At 35.9% G+C, this 17,836-nt stretch overlaps 1 protein-coding gene across 1 annotated transcript in view; it reads right to left on the reverse strand.

Moving 5' to 3' along the window:
• The window catches only part of tspan15 (tetraspanin 15), a 71,225-nt gene extending 55,724 nt beyond the window's left edge, over positions 1-15,501 (reverse strand). The window contains exons 1-2 of the mRNA XM_038294616.1: positions 15,315-15,501; positions 1,426-1,611 (exon numbers count right to left, since the gene is read on the reverse strand). Of these exons, the coding sequence (XP_038150544.1) occupies positions 1,426-1,611; positions 15,315-15,407 (279 nt within the window). The 5' untranslated portion in view covers positions 15,408-15,501. The remainder of the gene's footprint in view (positions 1-1,425; positions 1,612-15,314) is intronic.
• Between the last annotated feature and the right edge of the window lie 2,335 nt (positions 15,502-17,836).

Genomic DNA, 17,836 nt, shown 5'->3' on the forward strand with positions numbered 1-17,836 from the left:
GAGAAAGCATAGCCAGGATGGTGAAATGATTTATATTTAGATTTGTCACAGCGTGAACAATTCTGAATGTACTTGCAAAGTCAGGTCAATTTTAATCATGGTAATTCATGACCTAATTTTGAAGAACACAGCACAGCACCCCAACAGCTTATGGCCTTCATATTAACAAAGTTGAGAACAGATGGGTTGGACAATATACAAGCAGCTGGATAACAAACCAATGTGCCAAAGTGCTGTAGCTTTATTTACGAGACAAGCTTTGCGACACTGAACTAAATAGTTTGGAAACAGACAAAAAGGGAGAAGCATATCTCAGGCACTCTACAATGAGACTAAAAACATTACTATTAATATATGTTTTTTTTAAAGAAAAAAAAACATTCAAAACTTTCCACAACCTTGTGATCTACCAAGGTCATATTTTGTGTGTCAGTTTTCACCGCTGCATCTAAAACCAGCCAGTTTAGGTAAATTAAGTCTCCTGAGGCCAAATCCACCTCGAGGAGAAGTAAGCAATTATCTGGAAACACAAATTTCCACTCACCACAATTTCCACAACCCCAGAATCCATAATTCAATAAAAACAGAAAAAAAATCAGAAAAAAACAGCAATTATAGCAGATTCTTTTATAGAGTTCACAGTAAGATCCAGGGAATGGCAGTCGAAACTGGAAAAACGTGTATGTAAAGAAGATTTTTTTATCAATTGCACTAATTTAGATTTTCATTGGTGGAAGAAACAACAAACACAACTGCAATGTGGCATCTGACATAATCACAAAAAATGTAATAGTGGTTAAGCTCTAAAACCTTTAAATCCGACAAAAATAATTTAAAGAAAGTTCACAGATCTTAAATCAATATAACCGATGAAATTTGTTACCTAGTTATGACTACATTGAGACATGATTTAGTTTGTTCCTTTACAATTTTCCAATCAGAGTGGATTGCTAAAGATCCAAGATTTTGACACTTGGCTGCACTGACATGCTTTGGTGCAGCGAAAATCCTTAACAGGTCTTGGATCCTCAATACTCACCAGTGAATTTAGGCAGACTGCACATTTTTATAACAGCATCAAACACAGAGTCATACGTTTTATTCATAGTTTTAATAATTTCAAGCTTATTTAAAACAACGCGAAAAAAATAGGTGTTATTTAGTATTTAAATAAAAGCCTTGATTTCAGTTTAAATAATTAATACATCACTCATTGCTTCAATTATTAATATAAAAAGATAACCAATTACTTTGAACAATGAAAGTTCACATACAGCTGAAATCATGCATCAAGTTCTGGTTGATGTATAGAGGCGGATTTTATTGTGGGATAAGTATATAACTAGGTGAAATACTGAATGCCTTTTGTTTGATTGTAATATATAATACTATAAATAGAGAATACACCTTTGCCATAATACTCACCACTTTTAGTAAAGTCAGATTATCCCTTAATGTGCCAAGCACTCCGATGAATGAAACAACAAACATGGTAATTCCCAGCAGGATTAGGATTATAGATGGGGCCAAAAACATCCCCTCCAGGGTCCTATAGCGCAGTCGCTCCGCCTCTGCATAGATGCCAATGGCCAGGATAATGCTGCCTATTACCTGGAAAGACAACAGGATATGGTTCAGGGCGGAGCATTTTAATTTCTGAACAAATACAGGAAAAAATATAAATTCAGTGTAGCCTCATAATATCTTTGATCATTATGCTCTTTATAATGATCTAACATTACATTTTAGAAATATTTACTTAAAAAAAACAACAACAATTAACCACATAAAACCCTGAAGTCAGTCAATGACTATCATAGACTGTATGTATGCCTATATATAAAAAAGTCATATCACCCAAATCGATACAATTATAATGTAATATACATGTCGCTCAGTTGAATTATTGACCACTCATACTTAAAAGAAGCATAAAAAAGATCTTGAACTAAAGTAGCTACATATACAAAAAGATATAACACGCCTGAATTGAAATCTGGCCGCAAAGATTAAATCTATATCTCATCCGAATCTACTTTTCAATTACTTCTTCAACTGTTCAAATAATTATCTAGATTGCACACCAATTCGCCCCCCATTCTGCTTATAAGGAGCCAACGATTTCTGCACATTTTATGTTTTTAAGTGTTTGTTCCAGATTTGAGCAGCTTAGAATGTAATGCTACCTTACTTTGTTTAGGAGGAAAACAATATTCATACAAAAGGACAGAAAGCACAATCTGCAAATGCTGATTTGATATTGGGCTGAAAATCATGTCTTCACTGACCTATAAGGGAGGAAGGAACTTAGATATTTGTTTGCATTGATAAAATTAAATTAACCCCACTAGATTATCAAAATCATATCCATCTTTTTCTGTAAAAAAAAATACTATATTTCTTTTTGTAATCTTTTACTATGTTTTTTTTTTTTTTTTTTTTGTCCTAGGTGGCCAGACATTTTTCACAGCTGGGATAATACTGCCCTCACAAAACTCCTACAAATACACCCTACTGGCAATGCTTACTCTAATAGCTTGTTTGTTGCTAGACTACCTTGGAAAGATTTGACTATTTACACCAGAAAATCTTTCCTGGTGTGCAACTAAAGAAAGGCCAGATCTCAGCAGCAGGAGACATGAGAGGCCATTTAGAAATCCTACAGTGCCACTGACTAGCTGGATTTTATTTTAAACTACAACACTCATTGATCCAAATATAAATAAAATATTCTGATTTATTGTTAGTTTACTAAATAGAAAGCGATTCATGTTTATATCTCTCTCTATCTCTACATATATATATATATATACACATATGTATATATATATATATATATATATATACACATATGTATATATATATATATATATACATATATATATATATATACATATACACATATGTATATATATATATACATATGTATATATATATATACATATGTATATATATATATACATATGTATATATATATACACATATGTATATATATATACACATATGTATATATATATACATATGTATATATATATACATATGTATATATATATATATACATATATATATATATATATTATATTATATTATATTATATAAACATTCTATAAAACCAATGGTACAGTAAAGGAATTCATTAATATGTCCACTATTGTAAATTAGATATTTCTGATTATTTGGAATTCATGTGGGACGGAGCCGAGGTGTTTCCAGATCCTGCTTTTGAGCGTTGGTGGTGACTTAAAGAAGCAAAGAGAGTGAGAAGGAAGAGGTTGTCGTTTTGTTCCTGAACTGTTAAATGTTTGGTTAGCATTTGTTAATAAAAAAAAGAACATCAAAGACACATTTTTGGAGGATCCATCTTAAGGCCCTCCTCCTTTAAAATTTGTAAAATTAGCTGAAAAGCTGTTTGAGCAAGGTGGTCGTCAAACCAAGCTAAGCTATACAGTTTTCTTACTGGTTTACTTGGATGGAAGAAGCAACATTTAAAGCAAACTATTGTGAGAAAGATTAGAATATTTTGCAGGCCAAACCCCTGATTATGAGAATGTCTAGCTCCGCCCCTGGTCCTTTTTCCTCTTTTCCATTAAAAATGAGAAATAACACTCAAAACACTGACAGTATTTCTGCTTTTGTATTTTTCTGCTTTTTTCTGTTCAGTGAGTGACAGAGGTGCGGTACATTCAGCAGACAGGAAGACAGCCACTGACATGTGAATGAGTCCTTATCTCATGGGTCACCCTAGCCACCTATTTAGTTTGGTGGTGAGAAAAAAATGACTATTTCTCACTTCTTGTTCTCACTCTGTATGAATGTGAAATAACAGACCAGCTGCCATGTTTGTATGGCCATTTATGCAGGCAGCACAGTCCGTTAGGAATTTGGAGGAGTAACAATAATGGAACGAAATAATTTAAAAGGATTTGACACTCATAGCAGGTGGAAATGTGATCCCCGCAGGCTATGTTACAGTCACTGGATTATGACTTTATTCCAGTTTAGAAGCATGGAAATATATAACAGAGAAAGGCTTTGATGTGGACTCAGATGTATTAAAATGCAGGGTGTGAACGCTTGGAGCTGAAAAGCAGCAAACATATGTTAAGGCAGGAAATTGAGAACTTGATGAAATTATGTTCCGAACTTCCTCTTTGTGATAGCCTAAAATAGAAATATCAGTTTTACTGTGACATTTCATGTACTCAAGAATGTTAAATAAACATGTAAAGCATGATTAGATTACCTTTGTTTGAAAAACAGAGAAGCAAATATATTTCTTACGGTGGCAAAATAGACACAGCATTATAGTTGTAATTGGTTTATCCATGTCATGTATTATTTTGATTTCAACAAATTTAAACAAGTTCCAGAATAAACAATCTTTATTTAGACTAAATTGTTGCAGCCGAGCCAAAAGGCAAAGCTGATTAACGGTTGGTCTATGTTCCTTCCCTTATTTATGGTCATGAAAACAGGATAACAACTGAAGGAATGAGATGCCAGATACAAGCGGGTGAAATGAGCTTTGTCTTAGAGATAGGGTGAGGAACTCGATCATCCAGGATGCACTCGGAGTAGGGACACCTCTGGTGGATCAGGGTAAGAGGACTGTCCGTTTTAAATAGATGTCTGGATCAGATATCTGTTCTGGATGCCTCCTTCAGGAGGTGGTCCAGTCATGTTCCGCCAGTGGGATGTCCAGGGGATGACCCAAGACACGATGGAGAGACTTTGTCTCTCAGCTGGCCTGGGAGCTCCTCTGCCCTCACATCTGGGGGTGTGTGTGGAGAGTGAAGTCTTGGAGTCTCTGCAGAGACTGCTGACCCCTCGACCCGGTCCAATTGGAAGATGACAAGTATGAGTAATTAGACCAAACAGTACATTTCCACTACTTTGTGCTGTGGAGATAGGAAGCTGAGGCAGAGGCATTTCTTGCAAGAAATAAGGTTCAAATTTATTTAACGTCGTCGGACGGAGAGATAGAGCTCTGACTGAGGCATTTCAGTACATACATTTATACCTTACAAAATCACCCCCCCCCCCCCCCCCCCCCCCCCCCAAACCCCCGAGGGGAACCAACCCACCCACTGCATAAAGAGCTTTCTCACACTTGAACATTTGGAGGAAAAACAACTGGAGTTCATCAAGGCCATTATCTGTTAGGTTAATGTATATCTTTCACTGGCCAAATGGATCTCCTCAAAACAACAGTCCTCCTCTTCATGCCATGAAGGAAGCTGTGTAACTCATTCGTATCTCTCATGAGCTCTCGTTTGGAGCCTGTGAGGCTAAGAACAGACATACCTCAACCTCTTTACTCCAGAGTGCTTAGATTATTAACCTTATTTGCTGTTCTAGTCCCCCATGTTAGACTTGGGGAACGCTATCTAACAGGGTTTATAGCCCCGTCAGATAGCGTCCCCCCTGATGTCATTTACGTTGAGTTGCAATAAATGCAAAACTCTCTGCAGGTACTTGTCTTTGTCATCCACTCTATTCAGCTGGCTTTCGAAACACACGGCGAGAAGGTGGGGGCTGGGTGGTGAGGATTATGGGGACGAGAAATGCAAAAGTTACTTTTAGTAGTAGCTAGTTACTTTTATTGTGGAGTAACTCAGTTACTTTTTGGGAGAAGTAACTAGTAACTATAACTAATTACTTTTCAAAGTAACATGCCCAACACTGGCTTTTTAACACACATGCTGATCATACCTCTCAATTTGCGGTTTAATGATATTGTCACCATTAGAATGATGATTGAACAGATATAAATGTACATTATGTTATTTATCAACAAATTATCAGCAAAAAGAAAGAATTAAAGTGCAAGACGTAAAGTGCACTGGATTGGCTCTTTGATATCCGATATCAAATCTCCAATATCCGATCCAGGTATTGGATCAGTGCATCTCTACTAGCTACTGTCGCAACATGAAAAAGTTTTTTAGTCCGTTATTCTAGAAGATAAAAATCAATGAGTATCTGAAGAGCCCAAGAAGGGAAAAGCTAGAAGTGGTATTGATGTTTTCCGATAAAATTAAATGAAATTTAAAGTAACAAGTTGACCAGCAGTGCAGAGCAAGTTTAAGAGGGAAAGAATTGTGTAAATCTAGTCGTATTTCATCATCAAAAAAAAACAAAAAAAAAACAAATCACTCAGGAACTACATCTCAATAAAAAGAGCGGTATAAAGAAATCATTATTTTAAATCCAGGTATTTTTTGCTATATAGGTAACCCACCTGTGCTTAGTCCTAAATAATTAGTAAACAAAGACATAATATTGGCAAACAGAGTGAATTTTTTAGGACATTTGGTAAGATGCAGAAGCTCGAGATAAAAAAAAAATGTTAATCTCAAATCCTTGGTATATCTCTTAGCTTTTGAAGTTATTTATTTTAGAAAAGGAACACTTGAGAGACAGAGGGTAAAGCAATCCGGGGGGGAAGAAAAAAAGTTTTTTCATGCATTTCATTCAGGATTCCTAGAAACTCTGAAAGACATGCATGAAAAACCCTAAAATACACCATGATGTCCTTTCCTTAGATGTCCCCACTCACCATCTGTCATGGTGTGTAGCTGAAGTGTCGCTCACCACTGATCTACTCCCTCTTAGAAGGGAGGAGATAATACCATTTAGAGCATTTAGAAGTGGACACAGCAACTTCCATCAAAGGTCACAAATGTTAGAGTAATATTACAGGAGAACTATCTTCTAGATGAGCATCAACACTTTTTAGCAACGTAAAACAGGTCAAACCTCTTTAAAGAGGAATGCTGTAAAACATGATCCATGTTCAAACACTGTTTATAATCATACCTCAGAAATAAAGACAATGGACACATACTTAAGCCTTAGATTTTACCTTAGTGGTATAAACTACAGTGCAACAGGAAGGCCTGTGTCTCTGTGTGCACCTAAAGCTGTGGATGGCTGATATAAAGGAAGCAGGCCATGGTTACATCGCACAACAGCTAAAACATCTTTGAAATGCTATGTCTTGAAAGCATAGAGCAGAACTAGAATCTCAAAAGCAGATCTGAGTCCAACCCTTTGTTTTTTGTTGTGTTTTAGTTATTTAAACCAGAAAAAACTACGGAACTAAGGAATACAGTGGTCCAGAGTTCAAACCCCTCCACATACTGGAGCTGGCCACATGATTGAGAGGTGGACTCTGTTGTGCAAAGTAAACAAAGTTATCAAGGCAGTAACCCAATATTAGACTTCTCTCATTTGCATGAGCAGAAAACGTGGCTTTTGGAAAAGTATTCTGTTAATGAAATGATTAATAAAACATCAGTACTTTTACTCAGTCATCAGTAGTGCAAGTCATATTTACAACACATAATTCATCCAAATATACTTACAGACTTTCTAATCTGTGACAGCTACTTTTTCTGGTTCCATTTATTTTGTTTGGTGACTGTTTCAAAGCCATGAAAAGACGATAAGAATGCATGGTGTAAAATTAAATCGTCTCTATAGATAATTGTCTTAACATTCTTATTTAATGAAAGACAGTCTATGTGCTTACAATTTGTTTAAAAGTGCTAAAAGACAGTTTAGGGATCCAAATCCTCTTTTTTTTCCCCACACTTAATACATATTGCTAAATTAAATGTTTATAAGCAGAGTGATACAGTATATGAGTGATTTAAAAAAAAAAAGTTTTTCATCTTGATGAAACAAAAGCTTGAATCGTGCTTTTTTTATAACACATAGTCCTAAATAATGAAAATCCAAATGTAAAAAAGCCTATTATTATTTTAAAATGTGAAGCACTGACTTGCGTTATGATCGTGTGCAAAGTTATAGGGGAAGTTTTGATCTCTTGTCCGTTCCCTGCGTATAGCTCAGTAGGCGGCCTCACTCCGACATCATAGTGGTCTGTTTGCATGTGTAATGTCAGCATGGTATTATACTTTATGCTAAAAGGACTGTTCATCTTTAAACTTGGTGGAGCTTCAGTGAAGTCATCCTCATGCTGATGATACACCACTGACTGTGAGCTTTAGCTCAGGCCAGTTTCTTGCAAATCAAGTAGGTTCATTATTTAAAGCAGGTGTTGATAGAAGCATGCCAGGAAACACATCAGGCTGGAAAATGGTGATAAAGCTTATCAGCAGAAGGAGGAATACCGCACTTTAAAATGTATTTGAACATCATAAAACACAGAGGACCAACAGTAGACTGTATACATTTCACTCACTTCACACTTCTTATAGACTCTAGGACCCAAGTCTTACAAATTAAATTATTTACTTTCATCTGAAAAGAGGAATTTGGACCAACTGGCAGCCATCCAGTCCTTTCTTCCACTGCCAAGCTAACATTGTTCTGAGATTTCATCCAACTCTGGGGGTTGGATGCTTATTGCAAGGAATCAAACAGCTGTTTCTAACATTTTAGTGGAATATGCTTCACAATCCTCTCAAACCTGAAATAATCTCAGTGGCCTGGAGCAAGAAGGTTCCAGGACTTTACACTTGAAACACATCTCTCTATGGGTAATGAATCTATAAACTTTATAATAATATTTCTAGAATTTAACAAATGTAGCATGAACACTGACAATGTTTTAAAGAGAAACAGAAGAAGAGAGACCTGTAGCCTTGTGCAGCAGACAAAATAAGAAAATAACAGTATTTAAACACTAGATACCCATTACAACTATGACTAGAAATAATTTAAAACCATCTTTACAAAACAGATTAAACCTAATGTCCGTCATTTGCGCAGAAAATGAACCATGACATGTTGTCTTCCCATTAACTAAATGCTAAGTTTTAATTCCTGCTTGAACGTCATCAGCAACATTTTTATATTTAGCCAGTTTATACCCTGAATCGCCCTATTGTTGATGAATTCTTTGACCTAAGCATACAGGATGTAACTCATCAGCCTTTGGTCATTGTTTAGCCACCATAAGGGGCAGATGACTGACCTGTTTACAATCTCAGAGGCTTATAATCAGGCAAGACACATCCTGTTCTACAATACCGAGAATGAGGATCTAAACAAGCCAGACAGGTTTGTGCAAATTAAAAACATTCTAGAGAGCTGCAAGTCTTTCCTACAAACTTCTAGATCATTGCTTATTGCATGTGATTATTCTTCCAGAGTTTTTCATTGTTTAAAAAATGTTCAAGAAAGTTAAAACACAGTACAACATTCATTAAAATAAAAGAGAAGCTGAACTTATTTCACTTCTAATCAATGCAGCACAGTGCGGATGTCTACGCTTTCTCGGAAATGAAACAACACAACCAAACCCGCTCATAATTCTTTCGATTAACTGCATTCTTCTCACAGCCTGAATACAAAATTACTTCTTTTTAAAGATCAGCAACCTGTGGAAGCAAAGTAAATGCAGCTCAATAATTTGCCTCTCCTCCCACTATCAGTGCAGCATTCAATCTCTATAATGAACCTTCTCCTCCACCCACTGTGCTCCCTCCCTCCTACTCCTCTGTTTTCCCATGCCAAAAGGATTTCGAAACAAATAAGTAGTTTTTAACTGGAGCGTCAATCACACATCTGCTGTTACAAATATAAACTGTTATTCTTTCTATCAGATAACCCAGCTGCAGCGCTGACTATGTTGGGGAAAATAAATACTATTAAAGGGAAAGAGGGGGAATTCAATGATATATGATGACAGCTGAAAACAAGCCACATGAGGCAAGGCGAGTTTATTTATATAGCACAATTCACTTGCAAGACACTTGTGGCATAAAGGCAATTAAATAATTACCCGAGGCCTTACTTTATCTAAACAACATTTATATGGATAATATTGGTGTCTCTTTATACACCATTAATCATTATACAAATATAATAGTCTATCAAAACTACCTTTACATCCCAAAGTTTGGCTTAAATCCTGTTTTACAACCGAAGAGTTCATTTGCAAAAACAGATAACTCTGTTTTTATAAATAGAATAAAAAAACATACCGTGGTGTGAAAAAGTGTTTGCCCCCTTCCTCATTTCCTGTTGTTTTGCATGTTTGTCACACTTAAGTGTTTCAGAACATCAAACCAATTTAAACCATATTCAAGGACAACACAAGTAAACACAACATGCAATTTGTAAATGAAGGTGTTTATTATTAAAGGAGAAAAAAAATCCAAACCATCATGGTCCTGTGTGAAAAAGTGATTGTCCCCCCTCGTTAAAATATACTACAACTGTGGTTTTTAACACCCGAGTTTAATTTCTCCAGCCACACCCAGGCCTGATTATTGCCACACCTGTTTTCAATCAAAAGATACGTAAAAGCTACACATTATGCCGAGATCCAAAGAAATTCAGGAACAATTGAGAAAGAAAGTAATTAAGATCTATAAGTCTGGAAAGGGTTATAAAGCCATTTCCAGCTTTGGGAATCCAGCGAACCACAGTGAGAGCCATTATCCACAAATGGCGAAGACATGGAACAGAGGTGAACCTTCCCAGGAGTGGCCGGCCGCCCAAAATTACCCCAAGAGCACAGCCACGACTCACCTAAGAGGTCACAAAAGACCCCACAATAATGTCCAAAGAACTGCAGGCCTCACTTGCCTCAGTTAAGCTCAGCGTTTATGCCTCCACCATCAGAAAAAGACTGGGAAAAATTTGGCCTGCATGACAGAGTTCCAAGAAGAAAACCACTGCTGAGCAAAAAGAACATTAAAGCTCGTCTCAATTTTTCCAAAACACATCTTGATGATCCCCAAGACTTTTGGGAAAATATTCTTTGGACCAATGAGACAAAAGTGGAACTCTTTGGAAGGTGTGTGTCCCATTACATCTGGCGGAAAAGGAAGACTCCATTTCAGAAAAAGAACATTATACCAACAGTAAAATATGATGGTGGTAGTGTGATGGTCTGGGGCTGTTTTGCTGCGTCAGGACCTGGAAGACTTGTTGTGATAAATTAAACTATGAATTCTGCTGTCTACCAAAAGATCCTGAAGGAGAATGTCCAACCTTCTGTTTGTGAACTCAAGCTGAAACGAACTTGGGTTCTGCAGCAGGACAATGATCCTAAACACACCAGCAAGTCCACCACTGAATGGCTGAAGAAAAACAAAATGAAGACTTTGGAGTGGCCTAGCCAAAGTCCTGACCTGAATCCTATTGAGATGTTGTGATATGACCTTAAAAAGGCCATTCATGCTAAAAAAAAAAAAAAAACTCTAATGTAACTGAAGTAGAACAATTCTGCAAAGATGAGTGGGCCAAAATTCCTCCAGAACGCTTTAAAAGACTCATTGCAAGTTATCGCAAATGCTTGGTTGCAGTTGTTGCTGCTAAGGGTGGCCCAACCAGTTATTAGGTTTAGGGGGCAATTACTTTTTCACACAGGGCCATGATGGTTTGGATTTTTTTCTCCTTTAATAATAAACACCTTCATTTACAAATTGCATTTTGTGTTTACTTGTGTTGTCCTTGACTACGGTTTTAAATTGGTTTGATGTTCCGAAACACTTAAGTGCAAAGTTCAGACACTTTTTCACACCACAGTACTTTTTATAAGCAGCGCCAAGCAAAGAGTAAATTAGATGCCTCAGCTATTTTTTTTTCTCCTTTTTTTCAAAAATTGTGTTTTATCTGTTTTGCAAATGAATTCTTCAACTATAGATGACAATTTGGCTTTACAACTTTAAGCTTAGCTATTCTCTGTTTAGTTTAGCCATCATTGATAGCAAAAATAATTCTGTTGCATTTGAATAATGCACAAAAAAAAAGTCCAAATGGCAATGGTAGGAGCAATGGCTCAGTTGCCCTCTGTTTCTTTCCTAGGGAACACATGGTATTGTTTTCTCAGGGTGAACTTTACATCTTCTTTTTTCTATTTTTAGAGCACTTTAATTTAGGTTTTTTTTTTTAACAGATGTGCATCATATTAACCAAAACTGGAATAAATGAACACCTAATATCAGAATTGGCAAAAGTATTAATGTTTATAACTCAAGTACAAGTAGAAATTCTACTGTTAGAAGTTAGAGTATCAACAGAAGCTATTTACTCAAGTAAACATTGTAAAAGCAGTATTTTTAAAACTGCTTAAAGTATAAAAGTAAAAATAATGTTAAGGACAGATTATTTACAACCCTACCCTATTAAAGGAACATTTCTCTACAATTCTGGATGATAACTTCCTTATACTTAAGTTTTATAAAAAATAGTACCCATGTCCAATTTAACTTTGCATCAATTTGAAATTAACTGTCTGGGTGAAGCTAATTATTTTTAAGGTTTTTATCTTATTTTAAATACCAATAGGCCATAACATAAATGAGCTCAAATAAAACAAAACTATTTAGCCTATTTTTAAAATGTAAGGAGAAGAAAGTATAGATAATTGCAAAAAGAAAAAAAAATTGTAAGGAGAAGAAGTGAAAAATTGTCTAAAACAAATTATTACTCCAGTAAAGTATAAATAGCAGAAATTTCTACTTAAGATAACAAAGGATTTGTACTTTTACTACCTCTGCCTGATGTAGATTACTCAGTTTTAAAACTTTTCACTTTTCAAATAGAATTATGAAAACAATTGGCCATTTTATTAGAAATTGTGAGATATAAACTGCATAACACACAGCAATTATTATCAGAGGTTTCCAAATGATAAGAAATTGAAGAAGATCTTTAAAATAGTTGTGAGGATCCCACAAAGCCTTGGCCACAATAATAGCATCAGCACTGTGTCATGTAATGCTTGTGGTATTATTGTGGCCAAGGCTCTGTGGGATCAATAATACCATCAGCACTGTGTCATGTAATGCATGTGGTCAGCTCTCTGAGATAGCATTTACCAAAACCAGCCAGTCCTTAAAGTCATGACAGCGGAGAAATAACATGTAAGTAGTCAGGTGTCTGTTTTGCTTTATGAGGACCCAATAAAAAAACAAAAATAAAATCACAAAGTACGTTTTGCTTATATGTTTGAGTTCACCTTCAACTTTAACACACATCCAAACCAAGCAGAAAAACAGACTGGATGTAGAGAACAGCCTGGTATCAGCTGTTTTTTCACACTGAGCAATGGAGCTCATGAAAGCAGCTCAGGTGATTTGATGAAAAAAAGTAAAACTAATTAAGTCTATCTGACTATAATTTTTGTTCCGTTTATTTTATTTTTATTTTTTTCCCAATCCATCAGAGGCGTAGCCAGAAATTTTTAATAAGGGTGGCCAGGCAATAACCAATATACACTGAGGGGTGGCCGAAAGTGGATAGACGCCAGAACCTCAGGGTTAAGCCAAAGATAAGACAAACTATACTTTCCTACAGCCTTTGCTAACAAATAGACGCATATATTTAAACATCCAAGCTTTCTAAATAAAGGGTATAGTGGATACAATACTTTCAGGTTTGAGTTCTGGCGCAAACATCTTTTCCATTGTCATTACTTACTTACTTTTATCAATAATAATTCTGCATAAAATTGATATTTGCAAGTACTAATGTCTACAATAATTGATTATTTAATTTAAATATTTATCAAAATAGTTATCATGATTTCACTGAAGATGAATGCAGAGACACATAATTTTCTCTTTACCCAATAACACACAAAATCTAGTTCTGAAAAGATCATGAATTCTGTACTTATCATCTTTGATGTTAGTATATTGATGTGTATAATTAACCAAAATGTTTTTGTCGTGAAGAAATTATGAATACATGGAAAAAATAGTAAGTAATATATGAAAAATTTAAACGAAAATTTGAGAGTATTACTGCTGCCACCATCTGTATGGGGTGGGGGTTGGGCAATGATATGGCCACCCTTGGTCCCCCATCTATCTACGGCCCTGCATTTCATCAATTTTAAATGTGATTATAAGGGAGTGAGCTCCAGTTTTATTAATAGCGGTTTATAACATGATTTTATTTTTGTATTTAATTTGATTCATTACTGAATTGCAGGCAACATATTTATGTTTTATTTTATAAATAAAATTAAATGCTCAAATTAAAAGATTAACTAAAATAGTATTCATTTCAGTTATTTTAAGTTACACTTTTAGACAACCATCAATACTTTTGACTGAGAGGGGAACTCACTGTAAGACAAAATGCCCAATGGGGAACACAAGTCAAAAAGGTTTGGGAACTCTGACATAAAGGATCAATAATCAATTACATATTGAGCTGTTGAGCAAATTAGATTAAATTCTATTTATCAGAATCGACTGATCAGATCTATGGAAGCAAATCGTTACCATATTTCAAATGAAAAAGCATTTTCAGAAATGCAGGAAACTGGTTGACATACTGAACGACCACAATGACCAAAACAGTGGCAGAACTACTGAGGGAGGCCACTGCTGCTTTAGAGCAAGTGCCTGCTTCTTAAGAACCTGTGACAACACCGACTGTTCCTAAGTTTCCCGTCCGCACGATTACAATGTAATGCAATGCAGACATGCACAGCGCCCCCTACCGAACAAGATGGATAGCCCGTTCAGCAAAGACCTGAGGAAGAACGGCTGCTAACGTCACTCTGCTGCGCCAGCCGCTCAGAATGCTTTTTAGTTTTCGAGTTATAGAGAGTACTTTGCCCCAGACCACGAAAACCGAAAAAGTAATGTCCGCTGTGTTTTCTCTTTGATTATGGCATAGAATGTGCAGTCTTAAAGAAGAAAATACAAATGCAAATAAGATGATTGATTACCAATTTAATTTAGGAGTCAAATAATGCAGGCACATTCTTAAAATGAAAAAACAGTTCTGGAAATGCTTTTTCATTTTCAAATTTTAGATTTCAAAATAAAATGTATTTGCTGGGGTACATTTTGAAAAAATAAATCTCAAATGTCTTTTCCTTTCTCATTTTAATTGAGTAAAATATTGAGCATTGTTAAAGAAGAAAATGAAAATGCAAACAGGATGATTGATTACTAATTTCATTTATGAGTCAAACAACACAGCCACATTCTAAAATGAATAAGTATTTATGAAAATGCTTTTCATTTGAAATATGGTAACGATTTGCTTCCATACTATGGTTTGCTTCCATACAGATCACGCGCTAATCAGACAGTGACAGACTGTTTTCCTGTTTATCCAAAGCGGCAGTTTTTAGAGTAAAGGTGAGCAGAGGAAGGTGTGGCCAACAGGTGAAATACTAAATCTCTGATATCGTTACTCCACAAGCAAAGAAAATAAAAGCTCGAATCTCATAAAACACTTGGAAGTTTAATTTATAGGCAACTACATAAACCCCTGCTATTTCCTTTCGATTTGAGCGCACATAGTAAGAAACGCGTCTCTCCAGGTAGACAGTTAAGTTAATTTAGATAAAAAACGGCCACACTCACCCAAAAGACGCAGGCGTAGAAGGCCAGGAGGAATTTCAGAAACGTGTAAGAAAATCTTTTACAGTGGCTAGACTCTCCGCTTCCTCCAGCCATTCTGTCATAGAGTAGCCTATAGAGCGTGTGCAGTCCGAGCGGCTGTCGATTCTGTTGACAAAAGCTCACTTCCGGGTGTACATCGTTGCCACACCTGTAGGCGCGCGTGCATTGAGTGGTCGTAAAGGGCTGAAATGCAGGTATGCAGGGGCGGAGCTAGATGGGGGGCTAAGGGTGGCCATGGCCACCCCTTTGTCCACCCCACCATGTTTTCCCTCTAATACAGACAGTGGCAGCAGTAATACCCTCAAGTGGAATATTATATAAACGTTTAAAAAGATTTTGGTTAATCATACACATCAATATACTAACATCAAATATGATAAATACAGAATTCATGCTCTTTTCAGAACTAGATTTTGTGTTATATGCTGTAAAGAGAAAATGTGTCTCTGCAAGTCATCTAGGAGTCTTGAGTGAAATCATAGATAAATAACTATTTTAATAAAAAACGTATCAAATAATCAATTTATGTAAATATTAGTGCTTGTTAATGCCAACTTTATGCAGAATGTTTATTGATACAAGTATGTAAGTAATGACAATGAAAAAGATTTACACCCCAGAACTCAAAACTGAAAGAATTTTATCCACTACACCTTTTATTTAGAAAGCGTGGATGTTTAAATATATGCGTATACTTGTTATCAAAGACTGTAGGAAAGTATAGTTTGTCTTTATTTAGAAAATATGGATGTTTTGCTTGTTAATTGTCTTATTGGAACAGTGTAGATTGACCCTGAGGTTCTGGCGCGTATCCGCTTTCAGCCACCCCTCAGTTATTGCCTGGCCACCCTTATAAAAATGTTCTGCCTACGCTTCTACAGGTGTGAGAGTAGAGTAGACCTTACTAATTTATGAAAATCAACTCCACAAGAAAAACTCATAATTTACACATCTTAATTGAAGTCAGGCCCATCTTTCGGTGTTTTGATTTATTTTTTGGGGGGGTAATTTTGAAGATTACCTAAAAATTAAATGTAGTCTATGAAAGAAAAAAAAAATAATAATAAACTCCTGCTATTTCCATGTACAGGTTGGCAGCAAATGTTATAAGGATTCTAATATATAAATAGGGGTTAACTCAAGTCAGAAAACACATTAATTCGATAGCGTCCTAGTTTTGAGGGTTTTTGGTTGTTTTGTTGTTATATTTTTCTTTGCCTAAAGGGGTTTTTAGAATCAATGTAAAATTATTGTGATTTTTTTTTATTTTTAAAATATTCATTTATTCTGATTAGTTTTATTTAACTCATCATGTTCTTTTTAAGATTAATAATGGAATAAAAACAGTTTGAATCCCTCAAAGAAATAAGCTGGATAGAACTCTTCCATGCTGATTGTATAGAGGGGCCCTTGGTCTTTTGCCCCTGAGAGGTGATGTGCTGCTTTTTCTTTGCCCATCTGGGGTTTCTGTCCCCTCAAATCTCCTTCAATTTGCTGTCAACATGTATCATTAAAGAGATAAAATTTTTTCCAGGTTATCAGTTTGATCATATACCCTGGTAGAAGTAAGCTATGTATTTACACCTGTTCAATTTTTAAACGCACAGAAAATTGGCATTTTGCTTCATGATGTGCCAAAATGGCTTACTGAAGGTCAAAGTGGTCGACAGAATGGGGAAGAAAGTGACTTTAACAGAGTCAAAATTTATCGTATGGCATTTTTGTTCATTCATCTCCTGAGACATTGAAGCAGATGGGCTGCAACAGCAGAGGACCATTTTTGTCAGCTTGTAACAGAAAACAAATAGAATCACCTTTAAAATGTGTCCGCAACAGATTGGAACAAGATGTTGTCCTTAAATGTTCAACATTTGGTTTCACATCCCCACCAACCTTAAACTCAATGAGTTCTACAAAGCAGAAAAGCTTGAATTTTTCTTTTCTGCTCTCTGTATGTTGGCCTTGGTCCTGCAGCTCATGTGAAAGTGTCCACATGCTGCACATGCTGTATACACAGAGAGAAAAAGTTAAGTCATTAAAATCAGCCTGTCTCCCTTCTCTTCAGTGTAAAACCATGCATCAGCTTTTAGTTTGTGGAAAAGAGCCAACCTGAGGAATTACAGATAAGTGGCAGTTTGGTGACAATTGTGGTAAAAGAAAACACAAAAAACCAAAGGAGTAGAAGTGTAAAGGCACGGCTACCATCAGAGTCTACCCGCTGTTTGCTCTGCAGGACACCAATACATACTAGAGACCATTTTGTGAGATGGCATCACTCTAGCTGCAGCGCTATGATCCACAACAAGCCATTCAGTGGCCATTACACCATCATTATGTGAGCACTCAGTATTCATAGAATATCTGTTCCCATCTTCAAAGTTGACTCTCATTTGGATCCCAGTTTTGCTTCTGAGAGGCTTTTTTCTGACTTACATATTTGTGACCCTTTGGAGTTGGAACAAAACCATACATAGATTGACAGA

Source organism: Cyprinodon tularosa, unplaced genomic scaffold (assembly GCF_016077235.1).
Source record: "Cyprinodon tularosa strain WSP-4 unplaced genomic scaffold, ASM1607723v1 ctg342, whole genome shotgun sequence".
In the NCBI taxonomy this organism is placed as follows: Eukaryota; Metazoa; Chordata; class Actinopteri; order Cyprinodontiformes; family Cyprinodontidae; genus Cyprinodon; species Cyprinodon tularosa.